Raw genomic sequence first — 17,204 nt, forward strand, 5'->3', positions numbered from 1 at the left:
CTCTAGAATGTCTAAACAAAGTAGTTCTAAATAGTTCTGAAAAATTTTACATCGGAATATTTTAAAAAATAGCTTCTTCAGAAATACTGAACCAACCTATGGTGGCTGTCATAATGTTTTTTATGTAGGCTAGTGTTTACTGCTGATGCTGTGTGGGTAACTTTTCATTCAAAGAGCCTGTAGAATATTGTACTAGAAATTCTTTCATAGTTCTACAAGCAGCTGAGTTTTTGAAGCCTAATTTAGCAGTCTTTGTCAGTGAAGACATTAAATTACATGTCTCTCCCATAGCTGGCTTGTAATTTTTACAGGATTGATAGGAATTTGAAATCCTGTAGATTTCCACTTTCCTCTCTGACTTGGCAAATTGACTGGCATCCTAAACAAAAGAAAAAAAAAAAAAAAAAAAAAAAAAAAAAAAAAAAAAAAGAAAAAAGGATGGTAGTGGTAGAAAAGGAAGACTGGCTGACCAAACCATCAACTGCATTTTTTTTCTGATCTGTTACTGTAACACTTTTTGTATACTTTTGAAAACTACTTGGTGGTGTATAGCATTGAAAGTACAGCTTGATGTACTTTATTGTCTGGTTAATCTTTCTCAAATGTATTTCCTTGCAGAAATAAAGGGCCACAGATTGCTTACGAGCGTAGCTTTAGGTGGAAGCTTGCTCATTTCCGTTACTTGTGTCAGGTACTGATTAAATACTTATTTACTTTTGGAAACCATTTGAGTTTACATTTGTATATGCTGCCTTTAATATTACTGTTTTATGATTACAGTCCAATGCACTGCCAAGTCATGTGAAAATCAATGTATCCAGACAGACTTTGTTTGAGGATTCCTTCCAGCAAGTAAGCCTGCAGAGATTGTTGTGTGTGTTTATCAAGGCAAAGCATAAGAACAAAAATGACCATAGCCAGTTCATACTAATGGTCCTTCAGGCACAGCAGTCTTCCTCTGGTATTAACCAGAGTGGAATTCCTAGGGGAGACTGTAAAAACAGAAATAATGTATATAGTACTTCTACCAAATGATTCTTCAGCTCCCAGCTGTTTACAATTGAAGTGTTTCTTGAGCTTGGTGTGGTTTCTGAGTACTTAATAATCATCCAGGGATTTCCCTTCTGTGAGCTTGTCTGTGCTCTTCTTTTGGACTTTTTTGCATGCACAGCATCCTGTGGTTCCATAGCTTAACCACATTGCATACCATATTAACCACAATGGATATGCTTTTCTGGTTATTGTATGTGATTATATACATTACAAAACATTGTTTTCTTCAACTAAAACTGGTGTCCTGTTTTGTCCTTTGAACATTAGATCTTTGTAATTGAAACTTAGAGTTCCTGAGCTCTTACACTCTGCAGCCAACATGGTTCTTGCTTATTTCTCTGTAATGATGAAAATTCTTCCTGCTGTCACCACATCAAAAACTCTTGGGAGGGATTCTTTATAAGTGAAAAAATCATTCTTGATGAAAGCATATTATGCTTACTTTGGATGAGAGGAAATTACTTTTTTTAATGATTTGCTTAAAGCCAAAAATACGTAATATATCAGATAAAATGCCTTTCCACCTATTTTCCTTTCATGATAATGAATGCCTTAGGAAGAGTTTTAAGAACAGGGCAACCATACCATGATGCTTTCCAGATATCCTCTCCCACTTAGTAGCAGTCTGCTGCTGAAAGATTTCAAGTTTGAGTTGATATTTTTGTGTGCAGTTCACTGATTGCATGTTCCTTGAGATGGTCTAATCACTTGTCAAATCTCTGTAAATGTTTGACATGTATGGCATTTCTGTATCAATTACATGAACTCTGAGTAAGAAGTAGTGATTATATGTACAATGTATAATTTATAATATTACAATTTTTGCTTTTCTGTAGATTATGGCATTAAAACCCTATGATTTGAGGAGAAGACTGTATGTAATATTCAGAGGAGAGGAGGGATTGGATTATGGTGGCTTGGCAAGGTAAAATAAAATTTGTTTAAAATAGCTTTTATTTTTTAATAGCACTCTAACCTCGATTTCTAATATTATTCTGTTGGCAAAGAAGCTGCTTGCTTTTGCAGTCTGTCCCTGGTTACCTGTGTAGCACCCCTTAATCTGTCTCATGGAAGTGAAACTGGGAGCACTGGTTATTGTTACAGATAGGTAAAGATTGATGTTAAAGATTGGAATTTTTCATGCCGATTAATTGCTCTAGACTGAGCTATTTCAGAAAATTCTTATCAGAAAGTCTCACTTCCCTGGAAGTGGGGTCCATGGAAAAATAAAGTGTATTGCTCATTCAAAAAAAAGCAAACACCACACTGGGGCTCTTATGAAGAGAAAGAACAAACAAGAGAAGTGGAGGCATGAGGTGACAGCAGATGGACAGATTGTGTGTGCTGCACAGGAATGTGGAACAGCTAGACTGCAAGTTTTTCTAGATTCTGAAGTAGGACTTGTGGGGGGTAAGGGAAACCTAGTAACAGGCAAACCACAGAGGAGGTGTATTTCATCTGTTGACCATATAGAAGACAACCACTGGCTACTGCTGCCACTTACTTGACTCAAGTGTTACTATTCAAATGAAAATTTCAGTACTACTGCAAATCCAGGGAACTGGAAGTAGTCATAGGTGATAAAGTTTTTCTTGTTTGGTTGGGTTTTTTTCATGTAAAAGTGAAGGTTTTGTTTTGTTCTGGCTTTATGTAGCTTCATGTGTTAAAATGGTGTTTTTAAGTAAGGAAGCTTTCCTCTGAGGATTGATCTTCTTTAGATAATGTGGGTGGTTGTGCTTCTGAATTAAAATATCTGATAGGCTTTTGCTGGGTGAGTGCAGGGGAGAATCCAGTTTTTGTTTTGCATGGGTTTTGTTTGGTTGATGGCCCTAGATGCAGGATGGGAACCAGGAGAGTTGAAGTAATCTTTGTTTCAGAGAAACAAAGTATTCCAGAGTAGTGATATCAAACTAATTTAACCTAAGAGAGGTAGTCACAGAAAGAAGCAGGATAAATAAATAACTAATATATAACTAGTATAATTTCATAATCCTAGGAGTATATCTTGCCAAAGATTTTGTACATGAAAATGAGAAGCAGCAAGGATCTCATTGTAACTTGAGCTGAAAATTACTAAGTGGCAATGAGTAAATGTTCATGTACTGACTTGCTAATGTAAAACTACATTAAATAGAAATGTAAAAAGCTGATGGACCAGGTTTGTCACCTGTCTCTCAGCAGGCTAAAGTCAGTGTTCCCTTCAGATTTTTACCTTGTGTTTAGCAGAAGCAATTTGACACTATGTCCTGTGGCTAGTTCTAGCTATTGATGTGAAAAATTGATTGCTTCTGCAAATGTCTTGTTGAGGACTGATTTCTTTGATTCCTACCTTGTTATTTGGCTTTGTAATTTAAATACTTATGAAACTTGATGCTTCTATGCAGACTTAATATAATTGTCTCAGTATAAAACTTGCATAGAATGCTGTACAACATTCTCATGCTTATTAATAGTTACTAATATTAATATGCATGTTTATTAATATTAATATACAGAACCCTGTTAGGGTTCTCATATCCTAGCTGCCTTTCTCTGTTCACTCTTTCTACTTGGTCTTTGGGTTGAAAGCGTATGGTAGCAAATCCATGACCTGGGGTTTCATGGAAGTGTTAGGAGAAGCCAATAAACCTCTCATTTCTGTTCCCTGATCTCATCTAACTGTAGGGATAGAAAAGATGCCTCCCAAATGTGACACTTGAAAGGCAGTCAGGATGGAATTCAGTCCCTGCAGGGGATTATTACAGGATAGACTTTACAGAGGGTTGGTTTTGGTTTTTTTGTGTGGGGCTTTTCCCTAAGCCTGGTTGTTCTGTTCCAAGCATTTAGGGCCTGTCACAAAATCTTCTGAGTGATTCTGTGATTCTGTGAGTATTTCTGACTGCTTCTGAGGAGGTCTCTGATTATATGCAAATACTATAAAGCAGCAAATACTCTAAAAACCAGCAGATCCTAATATTCTGAAACAGCAGATCCTAATATTCTTTCAGGTCATCTGAGCTGGAAACTATGAAAGTGGTGAATAATTAGTTAAACCTGAAAAAAAAGATATATTCAGGTTGTTGTGTCCTGTGGGCTTAATTGATGCATGGTAATTTGTTAAACCACAGTAACTGAGTTTGTGTTCTGTGGTCAGATTGGGAAAGCAAATAAGGTGTGCTGTGGTTTGGTTTTTGTGTGTTTCATTTTGTTTTATCTATATTGATTATAATAAGCACTGTCCATGGAATAATCTATATTTTTTTATTCAATAAAGATCTGAGTTGTATGCAGTGAAGTAGGGTTAAGGAGGATAAATACTGTGTACTGTTGGAGGCAAGGACTTTGTAGGCAAAAATGTTACTGATGTGCAGCCGAAACCTGTGCTACGAGGGTGTGTGCAAGGTGACAGCCTTAACAATTGTTTCTAAACTTTGGAAGCCATGACTTTATAACATTATTGTTTTTAATAATGATTTTATATATATTTAAGAACTAAATAATGCCATATATTATTCTGTGATTCTAATACAACACTGTTTATCTTATTTTTCTAACGTTGCGTATACTTTGACCATTTTGCTAGTTACCTAAGGGGAATGGTGATAAACATCTGTATTTGATGGTTTTTATGTGTATACATGTTTTTTTTTCCTTAGAGAATGGTTTTTCTTGCTTTCCCATGAAGTACTGAACCCTATGTACTGCCTATTTGAATATGCTGGCAAGAGCAACTATTGCCTGCAGATAAATCCAGCATCAACAATCAATCCTGACCATCTTTCATATTTCTGTTTCATTGGGCGCTTTATTGCCATGGTAGGTTAGATTTTTAAGGTTTTATTATTTGCTGTAGCTTTACATTTATTCCTGAACAGTATTTGCTTTTACAGTTATTAAAGGTGGAAGATTAAGGTGTGTAAGGTTATTGAGCCAAAGTATTCCCTGAGACTTGAGTCTCTTAACACACTCTGGTTTCCTGGGATAGTAATGAAAGTTAATATGACATTCAATATAATATTTTATTTTTATCAATTGGATGTGTGTACTTCATGCAAGCTGCTGTTTGATTGAGTGTCTGAATACTGATGCTCTGAAAATCTGACTAGTATTTTCCAAAAAAGTCTTCTCAGTTAAGACTTGGTATACCTTACTGTATTTGAAAAGATGAGTTAGAAATGTTTTGCTTAGCTCTAATTTAAACGTATGCACTTTGGATAGGTCAGATAATGAGGAGAACAGAAACTGGCAGGGAGTTGATTCTCTCATCAAGTTTTTCTTAAACTAAAAAGTCATGAGGCATGTTGTGTCATTTCTTCTGGTATCACTGAGTCATTTTTATATAGTAAACTCCTGCTCTGTAAGGTTTCTTTCCTTCCATGTAGTGAGACAGTCATCTTTCCACGTAATCCTCATGATGTCTACAGGTAGACCTCAGCAACATCACCAAACACTGTGAATAGTAAAGCAAAAAGAGTAGATAAAAGTGCATTTTCAGATTGAAGAGACTGTCCTCTTCCTTTGTTGTTCAGGCTTTTTATATGAAGTTACAAAAGATACAAGCAAATGATAACATAAATGAAAAAATACTTTCAGACTTAAAATAAGTTAGTTTTGGGAGTTTTCTTGGTTTTGCTTATAGATGCTTCTTGAGAAACACATTTATTCGGTTTTGGTGGTAACATCTCTGATTTTGAGGATTTGATGGCCAAGTTCCCCATTTCTGTGCTGTCATGAAAATTATTCCATTGGGTTAAAACTTTCAACAGGCTTCTAACGTCTTTCTTCTAGAACTCTCAAAAATGCCATTTAGCAGGAAGAAATGAGAAAACCAATTAGGTGCTAGAGCAAAATTCTGTTTACTTTAGTTGGTGATTTTTTGGTCTTGCACATAAGATAAATCCATAACTGAAATATTAACTTTAGGAAAACTACTTTATGTGAGTACAGATCATAGAAAACAACTTATTCCAAGTATTTAATGATATTAGGACAAACCTTTCTTTCCAGAAGTATTTTATATTTTTATTTTAAATTCCCTAAGGGAAGGAAAGAGAGAGACCTGTGTAATGGTGCCTAATGTGGTCATTTGCAAGGTTTCAGTATATTCATGGCTTAAAATGGGTGTCATTTCCTGAAGTACTTTCTGAGATAACCCTCTAGTGGCTTAAAATAGTTGAGGTAATAATATAAGTGGGAATACAGGGACACACACTTCCTAGCAGGGCCTGATAGTGATAAGACAAGGGGTGTAGTGGTTTTATACTGAAAGAGCAATAGATTTAGACTAAATATTAGGAAGAAACTTTTTGCAATGAGGAGGATGGTGAAACACTGGAATAGGTTGCACAGGGGGTTGGTAAAGTCCTATCCCTATAAACATTTAAGGTGAGGTCGGATGGGGCTCTGAGCAACGTGGTCTACTGGAAAGTTTTTCTTCCCATGCAGGTGGTTTGGAGTACATAACCTTCAAGGCCCCTTCCAACCCAAACTGTTCTGAATTTGATTCTGTGATACTGTGAATCATTTTGAGGAGTCTAGGTAGGCTTTTTAAGCGCAGATGTAGCTTCTGCCTGTGTCACAGTTCTAAAATAGTTCTGATTTTCAGACCATGAAGAATTCTTTTTAAGTACTGAAATAACCACAGAAACAGGGTTAAACATAAAGAATGCACCTCTTACTCTGTAACAAAAAGCTGTTAAATGAGGTTGGCTCAGGCATCTTCTGTATTTTGCTGTAAGATTATCTTAGACATTGAATGAGATGATACAAGAGCTTTTTCAAAAAGAGGGAAATTATACAGCTGGATGCTGCACTTGACATTTAATTCTTCTGTATCTATCTGCTTGCTCCCCCATTAGAAATATAGACTGGTTTAAAAATAACTACACAAATAAGTAAATAAAAGTCTGAGAGAACCTTTCTATGCTCTCCTAAAGCAGAAGATACATGCTAGAGTATACCTTGGGGGGAAAATCAGAAGGTTAAGAAAAAAGATTAAGCCTTTCCTTTTTCTGGTGTAAACAGACTGTTACATTTGCTCTTCTGGTCGTAGAATTTTAGCTGTAAGGAAATACAAGCATTGAATGCCATATCTGACCTTCAAGTTTAGGCTGACTTTTAAAGAGGCATTTTAGTGAAGGAAGTGTACTTGATGAGTTAAAAAATGTCTTCATAGTTAGAGCTGTGCTCTTAGCTCTCAGACACACCGAGTCAGGCTGGAGGTTAACAACTGTGTCTGTCTGCAACGCTGTGCTGCAGTACTAGAAATCAGCTCACACCCTTCGTGCATGTGTGGTGGGAGACACCTGTGACTGTGTTATGATTTTGTTTCAGTTCCATTTTTGCAGTAGAAAGGAGAGTCTCATTTCTCAGTTCTGCTACTCACCTATATAAAAATGGGATTTCCCAAATTCTTTCTCAAGCAGTCTTGATTACATTCTAAAACTGTTGTTTACAAGCTGCAGAAGCATTGTGTAAAGGATGTTTTTGTAGGATGTATGGATGTAGTAAAAAATGGCAGTAGTATTTAAGTAAGTTCAAATATTATGATCCAGTAGGATCGATCAAGTAACACTTGGCATATATACCTATCCACATAATAGAGAGGAACTCTTCTCATAGACTTCATCCTTTCTGAGAAGTAATTTTTTAATTAAAAAATTTCTAAATTGCGATGGTAACATCTGCTTGTAAAAATCTTAATTTTTTTTTCTTCCCATTTAATATAATGTTTTATTCTCTTTAAATACCAAGCTGCTACTGCTGTTTGGTGTTTTTTGTTATTTGGAGGAGAAAGAAAAAGAAAATAACTCAAATCCAGAAATACTTCAGTAATTCAGTAGTTCAAGAAAAGCTAAACTGATTTTTTTCTGTTCAACAGGCATTGTTTCATGGGAAATTTATTGACACTGGGTTCTCTCTGCCTTTCTACAAACGAATGCTGAGCAAGAAACTTACTATTAAGGACCTAGAATCTATTGATACTGAATTTTACAACTCCCTAATTTGGATAAGGTTTGTAGTTTATTTATTTTTGTGTGTGATGTGTTTTTTGGATTTTGTTTATATAGAATTCAATGTGCTTTTTTTTTTTCTTTTCAGGGATAATAACATTGAAGAGTGTAACTTGGAAATGTACTTTTGTGTGGATATGGAGCTCTTAGGAAAAGTAACTTCGCATGAGCTGAAATCAGGAGGTTCAAATATCTTGGTAACTGAGGAGAACAAAGAAGAATATATTGGGTAGGAAGTTAAAAAAAATGTAGATGTTAAAAAAAAAAGTGTTCCATATGTCTTCTGTTGCTTTAGTCTTTTTTGATGCAGTATATGTTTTCATTTTGTTTTGGAGGTGTTTTTTTTTTCTTTCTTTCTTCCCTATCACTGTGTAATTCTTGGGATTATTTTTTAAATGGTATCTTGGTAAACTAGATCACTTGGTACTTTTCCATTCCCCTCTTCCCTTTCCCTCAACCACCAACCCAGAAAAAAAACAACAAAAAAAGAGCTGATAGAAGGAAAGTGACCTGTCTTGTTATTACATGTACACTGAGAGAGCACATGAAACAGAAAATGAACAAACCTATTTTCAGTAAGTTCAAATAACAAATCCAGGTCGAGAGAAGACATGTATTTGACAGTGGATTTAAAAATTTTTCAGAACTTTACTGTAACTGTGGAAACTAAAATTCAGAATGGTGTTCAGTGTGGTGTAACTTAAACTATTTTCTCTCTTTGTTCTGCTTTGCTTCTCTTTCCTGCTTCTCTCTTGATCTTATTACTGCCTCTCCATTTCTGAATGTGTTTCTGATTCATCCATTCACTGTGATCTCTGTGATCACTGTGATCTGATGTACACAGAACATTTTCTATGATACAAGGCATATGTCCAGTGCTGTGCATAAAGTTCCCACTTACATTAGCAGAGTTTGGTTTCTCAGTGAAATAATTTTATTGTATCTATATATATTTCTTCTTTCTTTATTCAGAAATAAAACTAGAACATTTTAGATGAAACTTCAGTATTACCACTTCCTCCAAAGCTTAGCATAAATCAGAAGGTCAGAACAGAAAATGACTATGCTTCCTTCACTGAAGCTGGAAATAGTTTTATGCTGGCAGTATTGGGCAACCATAGTTATAGGTATTATAAGCAGCAGTTATTATTTTCTGCCTACGTGGTGATTTTTGTTCAAGAACAGAGTATGTTAAAATCGGTGAAAAATTTTCTTTTCTACCATTGAAACACTGAGATTTGCTAAAGCAAATCTTTCCATAAGAAAACCATAATGCCAAAGTACCATTACTTTCATAAAAATGCTGCTGTGATTTCATCATCACAGATGAAATGCTTTCATCAGTGAAAGGTTAATAATAATTTATTTTTTTTTTAAAGCTGGAATGGTAATCCAAGTACATCTGGCTACATTTATTGTCTGAGTTTGGTGATTTTTGATGATGTTAGCATGGGAGGTCCCCTATAAGCTATGTAATCATACAGTGCAAGAAAGTAAAATTGGAAGTAGCAGTACCTCAATGGCAATGCTCAGAGTCACACAGGCTTGAACTTCTTTGTGTTGGCTGCTAATTGATGTTTAATTTATGTTTGGGTTGTTTTTTTTCCATCCCAGGCTAATGGCTGAGTGGCGATTTTCTCGGGGAGTTAGAGAACAAACCAAAGCTTTTCTTGATGGTTTTAATGAAGTTGTTCCTCTACAGTGGCTACACTATTTTGATGAAAAGGAGCTGGAGGTGAGGTTTTCTGTTCATCATTTTTTACCTTTTGCAAAGGTAATATGTACAGTGTTTCAATGGATAAGTCAACTTGAATCTCATCTGTGGCATGGTGCATTTGATAGCAGCTATAAATGGAGACATTTATAGGAGCAGTGGAAGGAAATCATGTTGAAAAGCCAGTATCTATTGGATTGGTGTTTTGTGGTGTTCAGCAGCTGGGAATTTTAGATTCCATCCTCATTATTAAAACGTGTTTTGCAAGTTTCTGTGAGAGGATAAGAATATAAGGTCTCAGGTGGAACTGTTACTTAAAGGAAACTTTTCTCTCTGTGGTAGACAGGTAGAATAACCTTGTGACACATAGCACAGAAGTTAATTCTGGTGTATAGTGATTCTTAATTTCATATACATAGTCTAGGATAGGTTCTAGGGTTATTACACTTTAAAAAGCCAGAAAGTTGGAGGGACAAACAGGGTTGGAAGCTGAATTTTGCAGATAGTTGATCCAAGGGCTGATAACACAAATCCATGATTGCAGCAGGGACAAAAGGCTCTGTAGTGCTATGCATATTTATTTCTGTGAGATCTGCCAAGGTTAACTGTAGGTGATGAGCAGTGTTCTGAAACCTTCTTAAGTTAAATGGCAGTTTTCCTGCAAAAGGACTTTGATCCATCTTAACATTCAGTTTTCTAGGAGGCTTTGCCTCTAGAACTTTCAGCTTTCACTGCCTCTTGTAATGAGGATTTTGTAAACTTATTCTGTGTAGTGTATTCTCTCTTTACCAATAGTAGCAGTAGCAGCAATATAATGATCACCTTCTTGAAATAGGAAGCAAGGTTTTAATGGGACAGGTAATACCCTCTTTAATATAAAATTTTCTGTTACAAAAGGTAGTATCTTTTATTATTTGATTACCAGTTGGAAGAAGCTTGGTTTCTTGTAAGCAGGCATTCTGACCACTTGTACATGAACAGTTTTGGAAGAAATATGTAAACTTAGGACAAAGGAATATCCAATGAAAAAAGAACCAGTCCTGTTTTTTGGAGCAAGAATTTCCATTTTTGTTACCGTGTCTCATACGAGATACAAAATTAACTCTTAATTTATGTGAGTAGACAAATATCTTGCCAAGTAATCATTCTCTTTTCTAGGTTATGCTCTGTGGTATGCAAGAAGTTGATTTAGCAGACTGGCAGAGGAACACTGTTTATCGTCACTACACAAGGAATAGCAAGCAGATCATCTGGTTCTGGCAGGTATGTTGGCCAGGAAAATTTTGGACTTCTTTAGATTTAGCTTCAGTTTGTAACACAAATGATGTAGCATGGAGGGATACCATCTGAATGAAGGTTCCCACTACTTCCTTTTTTCTTTTGGGAGAAGGAAAAGAGGATTGCTGCTTCTTAGGGAACATACTTTAGGGTGGGGAGTGGCAGGTAGATACCCACATTGTGTTTGAATGCCTGGGTCTAAGTAAGTTTTCTGTACCTTGTGCTTCTTATTGATTATACCATAGAGTTTTTGTATCATTGGCAGCAATCTGCCTTCTAATGTTCATATATGTAGTACCATTGTACATCTGAAGTGCTACATATTATTTGTAGTCTAGCCAGTCTAGCACTGACTGACTATAACTCATATTTTAGTGAGGTTGGCTAAGAATTATTTTCAGAAATATACATCCAAAATGCTGTTTAGGCTCCTAGTTTCTGTGAATTTCCAGAAGAAAAGTTCTAGCTATGCAGTTCCTGTCTTGTAATAAGTCAACATTTTAGGGATGCTTTTTACAAAGTTACTCTAAGAAAACAATGCAAATGAATTATTTCCTACCTTATATATACTGTCAGAATAATGTAAGATCTGAAGAGGCAATCTCTTTTTAAGAAGCTTTGTTGTGAAATAATCTTCACCAAGTTATTCCTAGGAAAAGTTCTAATTGTATCAAAGCCCTGTCTCTTACTGAGATGTTCTTTATCTCCCCTCTGTTGTCTTCCTCTTCCCTTTCCTAGTGAATATCCTTACAAAATGATGCAGCTGTTATGGATGGTGTTTTCTGTCACTGAGACTACCTCATGCAAGGATTACTTCAGTCTTGAAATAACTGAGGCCTGTGGCTTGGCTATTGCTATGTTTAATGAAAACGCAGTAGTCTTCACAGAAAGCATTAGCATTATTTATATTTTAGTGAAGAATAAAATTGATAAAGGTGGTTCTTATTTGCTGGTTCCAGCCTTCCCACTGTAATGGTTGAAGGTGCCTATAATCTGACATCACTGTCTGCCCCCATTTTTCTGAAGAAACTGTTCTCAAAGTGGTGTCTTTTTGAATGGCATTATGCTTTTTTTCATCAGTCTTGGGGGGGTTTTTGTTTTTCTCCAGCTATGTTAAAGATTATTAAGTAATTTGAATTTCTGTGCCTAGTTTGTAAAAGAAACAGACAACGAGGTTCGCATGCGACTTCTGCAGTTTGTCACTGGCACTTGCAGATTACCACTGGGTGGATTTGCTGAACTTATGGGTAAGCAAAAGATGACCAAAACTTTTATACTGTAACTCTCCTGTTTGCAGATGAACCATGCTGCAAGTCTATATACATATATATATATATATGTATCATCTATGTGTGTGTGTGTGTGTGTGTGTGTGTATCTATGTATCATATCTGTCAGCTTGGATCTAGAAGGGCTTTTTCTATCAGAAATCCCATGAATACATTTATAAATTATTAGGAAATTGGCTTCTTTCTATGAAAAGAATGCTGATTTTCATGTAGAATTGAGTAGCACCTGACAAACTCTGTCTGCTGTATCTGAGTTGTGTCTTATGTCATATATATGTCATGTCTGCTACTTAAAAGGAACAGATTATACTTTTGAAATCTCCTTTTCTAGGAAGTAATGGTCCTCAGAAATTCTGCATTGAAAAAGTTGGTAAGGAAACCTGGTTACCAAGAAGTCACACTTGGTGAGTTGTTAACATGTAAATTTTCTGTAGTTTTAGTCATTCTCCTGGTTTGCATTTATCCAATCAAATGAAATCTAGTTTGAATGTTCTCTATCTCCAGCTTTTTTGATTGCTCTGACATGCAGATACTGAAAACTTTTCTGGTTGTCCTGTTCTTGAAGTTTGCTACTGCAGTGTACACAGCTTGTCAGAATCAGATCTGTCAAAAATGTAACATCCTTCTTCAGTAGTAGTGAGAAAATTTTCCCTTTAATTTATAGAATACTCTTTATTTTAGGATTTTTTTTTTGTTTTAGAGAATATTAAATAACTGAGTAGAAGTTATATTGGTATTAAATATATAGAGTCATTAGATACACTTACGCCATACCGTAACATTATAAAAGATAAATGTATAGTGATGAGAAAAAGTAGGATGAAAAAATCACAGCCCCCCCATCATATCCAGGCATGTGCAGGTAGAAATAAAATTCAGCTTTCTCATGCTCTTGTTGGAATTTGGAGGTGCATCAAACTATAGGATGATATTAAACTTGATGGTGAACATTTCTGAGTCTCAGTATCCTGGGAAGTCTTTAGTCTTCAAAGGGACTGTTCTTTATCTGATGTGGTAACAGTCTTTAAGAAACAAGTTTCCCTCTCAAACTTTATTTTTACTGCTTATAGAAATGTCAAGGCTATGAGATTGCACTAATTGCTATTTTTTTCAGTTCTAATTGTCAGAACATTTTTAACATACTCTAGCAGTCGAGTTCTGTGGAGTTCTACAAGGGATTCAGATAAACTTAACAGTTGTTTTTTGTTTTTTTTTCTTTCTGCTCAGTTTTAATCGTTTGGATTTGCCACCGTATAAAAGCTATGAACAACTAAAAGAGAAGCTGCTCTTTGCCATTGAAGAAACAGAGGGATTTGGTCAAGAGTAGAAGTGGCTTCTAGTAAAAAAGGAGATCTTGCATAACAAAAGGCCCAGCCAACTAAAATTGCACACTTAATTGTATATAAGCTTTTTGTTCTGTACAGTGATCTTTCTGGAACTCTAGAAGTATAATTGTTCTCCGTTCTTCCACAAAGATATGCAAAATAGTTCAGCCTTTTCTACTTTTATTTATTGCCCTTCCAAAAGACCAGAAAAAACCCTCAAAAATTTTGAAAGCGGACAAGAGACTTATTTAAAATATATATAAAAATATAAATATATATACTAATAGGCTCTAGTTTTATAGAGCTTTAAGTGTATAAAAAATTGCAGCCATTTAAAAGGGCCTGGATTTGCTTTATCTTGGCTTTATTATTCAGAAAAATGTTTCAACTGCTCTGTGTTCTCACGTAAGAAACATCTCCAAGTTTGTTTTATTGCATGGCTGTTCTAAAAGGTGTTAAAGTCTTAGGCCAAACGTATTCTAAATATGTAGAAAGATGCTGCTGGTATTTGAGAAGACAGAATATGTTGTTCTGTCAGTTTAATTTTTTTAAATACATAAATAGCTGATATATCCCTCCCTACTGATGTAGCCAAGGTCATGAATAAAGCCTTTACTACTTGCACAAGACTCATGTACAATAAGATGAATGTGATTTCACGTTGAAAGGAATTGGTGCCACTGTTCTGACTTACTGTAGGAGCTGAAAAGAATATTTTAATTAATTTGAGCAGCATTGAAATTTGTTTACATATTACCTTGGGTTATTACCACGAGGATGTTAGGTAATCTTCAAAGAAAAAATAATAATAAAAGAGAAAATATTACACATTCTCTCCTCGGTCTGGTGTCTTACAGGTTTCTTTTGTTGTTGTTGCTTTTTGGTTCCCTTCTCAATCCATGATGTCTTTTTATACTACTTGTAGGTATATAAATGTAAACTGAGCTATCAGGATATACAAGAGGTAGCATGAACTTTGCTGCTTTCTACATTCATGTTAAGTTTCAGTTATTGGATCAAAATAGCCCAAATAAAATGAAAGTTACGTAAGCTTTGCACAGATAAAAATATTTGTAAGTATTAAATACTCTAACTCCTTGTAAGTTCTTATAGGAATTCAGACATACCTGAATTAATCCTGTCATTCTTATATGTAGGTCAAATTTGTCCTAAGTGCACAATGATAGAAAACCATTTGAGAATTAGTTTTATTGTCATCAAGGGCATTTGCTGAACTGCAGAGATGTGTTTTTTTAAAATTCAAAATCTAACACCTTATCCATGTGAATTATATTAAATGCTACTTTTAGCAAACCATGCTTCCTTATGATAGAGTAAAAATGTGTAATTACCATTTGTATTATGCTTTAAATATTAACTGTAAATTCCATTACATTTAACTTGTACAGAATTTTGTACAGACACGAGAATGATTTCTTAGAATTATTAAAAACACTTCTGTAACATGTCATACTGCACTGTTAAAAGTGTACATGCAGAAAAAAAAAAAAAAGCTGTATCTGTTCACCTATCTTTTCAATACAGCAACTGAATTCTGCCAAAATTTTATTTTTCTACATACTGGATTATCTTGAGGCTTTGTCTTCACTGTGCACAGCTAACTGCAGAGCTGTTAACCCATACTTAGCTTTGGTAACACCAGTAATGCAATGAGCCTGGTAGACTGCTCCATTGCATGGACTTCCTGTGAGAATTTCAGAAATTTCCACCACTTCGATGGTTTTTTCATACTACACCAAATATTGTCTGCAAAACTATTTTCATAAATACGGCATTAAAATAAAGTGCAAATCCACTCAAATGATGACTTATGCTGGTGAGCACGGGGAAAGCTCTGAAAAACCCACAAAACATCAAAGGTAGGACAGCAGAAGCATGTGTGTGTGGCTTCAGTTAAGAGAACTACACTGTCATAGAGTTGCACTTCATGAATTTGCACTAATGAATGACTTGGTGACCCACTATCAACTGCTGAATTTTGTGAATCTGTGAGCAAGTGAAGAAAATAATAATAAAGACAGCACATCAGAAGAATGTAGTTGGCTTTATTGTTTTAATAGTTTTAGCTGCCTCAACTGCAAGTTTTTTCCCTGTGGGCAGGAGTTCATAAGCATGGAAAAAACAAAGCCAGTGGTGTTCTGTACATGTATAAAACATATTAATTGGGTTCAAAGACTGACTGAAAGCATAGCTTTTAAAACAAAAAAACCACACCCACACACACAACAAAAAGCACACAGCACAACAAAACCATTTAATTTTTTTTTCTTTCCTGTTTCATTCTCCATAATTCAGTTTTACTGTGGAGGAGATAGCAAAGAGAGGAAAGGCAGCAAAGGCTTGAGGTCAGACAAGGGATCTGGTGATGCAAGAGCTCAGGGGTTGTTTGTTCCTTCCTTCCTTCCTTCCTGCAAGCACCTCAGCTGCTCTTCTCTCAACACTCAACAGCCTTTTCTGGGTCCCCTTCTTCTTTGTGTAGATCCTGTCCTATGCAGCACCAAGGGCACAGTAGTAAGATGCCTAAACTGCATTGTGGCACAGTTTTGTTTATGGCAGATGTTTTTAGTGTATGAATGCAATTCTAAGAATCTCTCAGAAACACATCCACCCTGTGACTTCAACTTATATAAGACTTCATTCTGATGCTCTATTAATAGAAAAATAATTATTTTACCATAGAGGAGAAAGCCACCTTTTAACTGGTTTCATGATTTGAGGCTAGAATTAAAGCTCCAGATTGTCTCTCAGCTGTGCATTTTTTAATTTCTGACTTGGCACAGGTTTGGTTTGCTAGTCTAAGCAATTTATGTTCTTTTTAACTTCTTCCTCCTATAGAATGCAATATCTATTCCTATTGTAGCAAACGCTAGGTATTTATAGTCAATTTATGCTACATTGTTAAGCCTTTCTACTGGCAGTAGCCTATGTATTTGCCCACCATTTTTTTCATTATTTGGTCCCTTTCAGTTGGGCAATCAGAATATATTGTCTGGAAATTCTATTTTTTGTGCTGGATATCTAACTTGAGTTGATTTTTCTGGTCAAAGTTCCTGCCAAAATAAGCAAGAGTGAGAAGAAAGTTTTACTTTGTCTCTACAAACAGAAGTTTGTGTGCTTCATAGGGTGGCATCACCCATAAAAGGATTTTCTTATGTGTTCCCTACTTCACTTTTAATTTTTTTAACTACAGCACTTTTTGCAAGCACTTTACTGGAACTGAAATTGCTTATGCAGCCTTAATCTGTAGGAGCAGCTAATAACATGAACACTATTCTTGAAGGCTGTTGTACCCCACACAACACTGTAGAAAGGTTTATATTTATGTCATAGCCTTGTACCTCCTTTCTTAAAAAAGTTATGGTAGTCACATTTCATTTTATTTCTCATTCAAAACTTGTAGCTGAATGGTATAAAAGCTTAATTAAAAACCTGCACTGTCCCAGCCTCTCCCCTCCAATATGTAACCTGCTTGTCCATGAAGCTCTTTATTTCCATGTAAATCAACAGAGAGAATCACATAATGAAAAGGATC

General features: G+C 35.4%; 1 protein-coding gene and 1 long non-coding RNA gene across 4 annotated transcripts in view; one reads left to right on the forward strand and one right to left on the reverse strand.

The window, feature by feature from the left end:
- The window catches only part of WWP1 (WW domain containing E3 ubiquitin protein ligase 1), a 61,598-nt gene extending 47,114 nt beyond the window's left edge, over positions 1-14,484 (forward strand). For all 3 annotated transcript variants that reach the window (XM_071737879.1, XM_071737882.1, XM_071737881.1), the window contains 11 exons: positions 619-691; positions 781-852; positions 1,890-1,978; positions 4,689-4,848; positions 7,913-8,046; positions 8,134-8,274; positions 9,660-9,780; positions 10,918-11,022; positions 12,188-12,284; positions 12,658-12,730; positions 13,554-14,484. In XM_071737879.1, coding sequence (XP_071593980.1) covers positions 619-691; positions 781-852; positions 1,890-1,978; positions 4,689-4,848; positions 7,913-8,046; positions 8,134-8,274; positions 9,660-9,780; positions 10,918-11,022; positions 12,188-12,284; positions 12,658-12,730; positions 13,554-13,653 — 1,165 coding nt within the window. In that variant the 3' untranslated portion in view covers positions 13,654-14,484. The remainder of the gene's footprint in view (positions 1-618; positions 692-780; positions 853-1,889; positions 1,979-4,688; positions 4,849-7,912; positions 8,047-8,133; positions 8,275-9,659; positions 9,781-10,917; positions 11,023-12,187; positions 12,285-12,657; positions 12,731-13,553) is intronic.
- A 1,213-nt stretch (positions 14,485-15,697) lies between these two features.
- On the reverse strand, positions 15,698-16,007 carry LOC139793348 (uncharacterized). The gene is made up of 2 exons (XR_011724592.1): positions 15,900-16,007; positions 15,698-15,810 (listed from the first exon to the last, which is right to left on the reverse strand). It is a non-coding gene; the product is annotated as an uncharacterized lncRNA (long non-coding RNA).
- Positions 16,008-17,204: the final 1,197 nt, after the last annotated feature.

Source organism: Heliangelus exortis, chromosome 2, assembly GCF_036169615.1.
Source record: "Heliangelus exortis chromosome 2, bHelExo1.hap1, whole genome shotgun sequence".
NCBI classification, from domain to species: Eukaryota; Metazoa; Chordata; class Aves; order Apodiformes; family Trochilidae; genus Heliangelus; species Heliangelus exortis.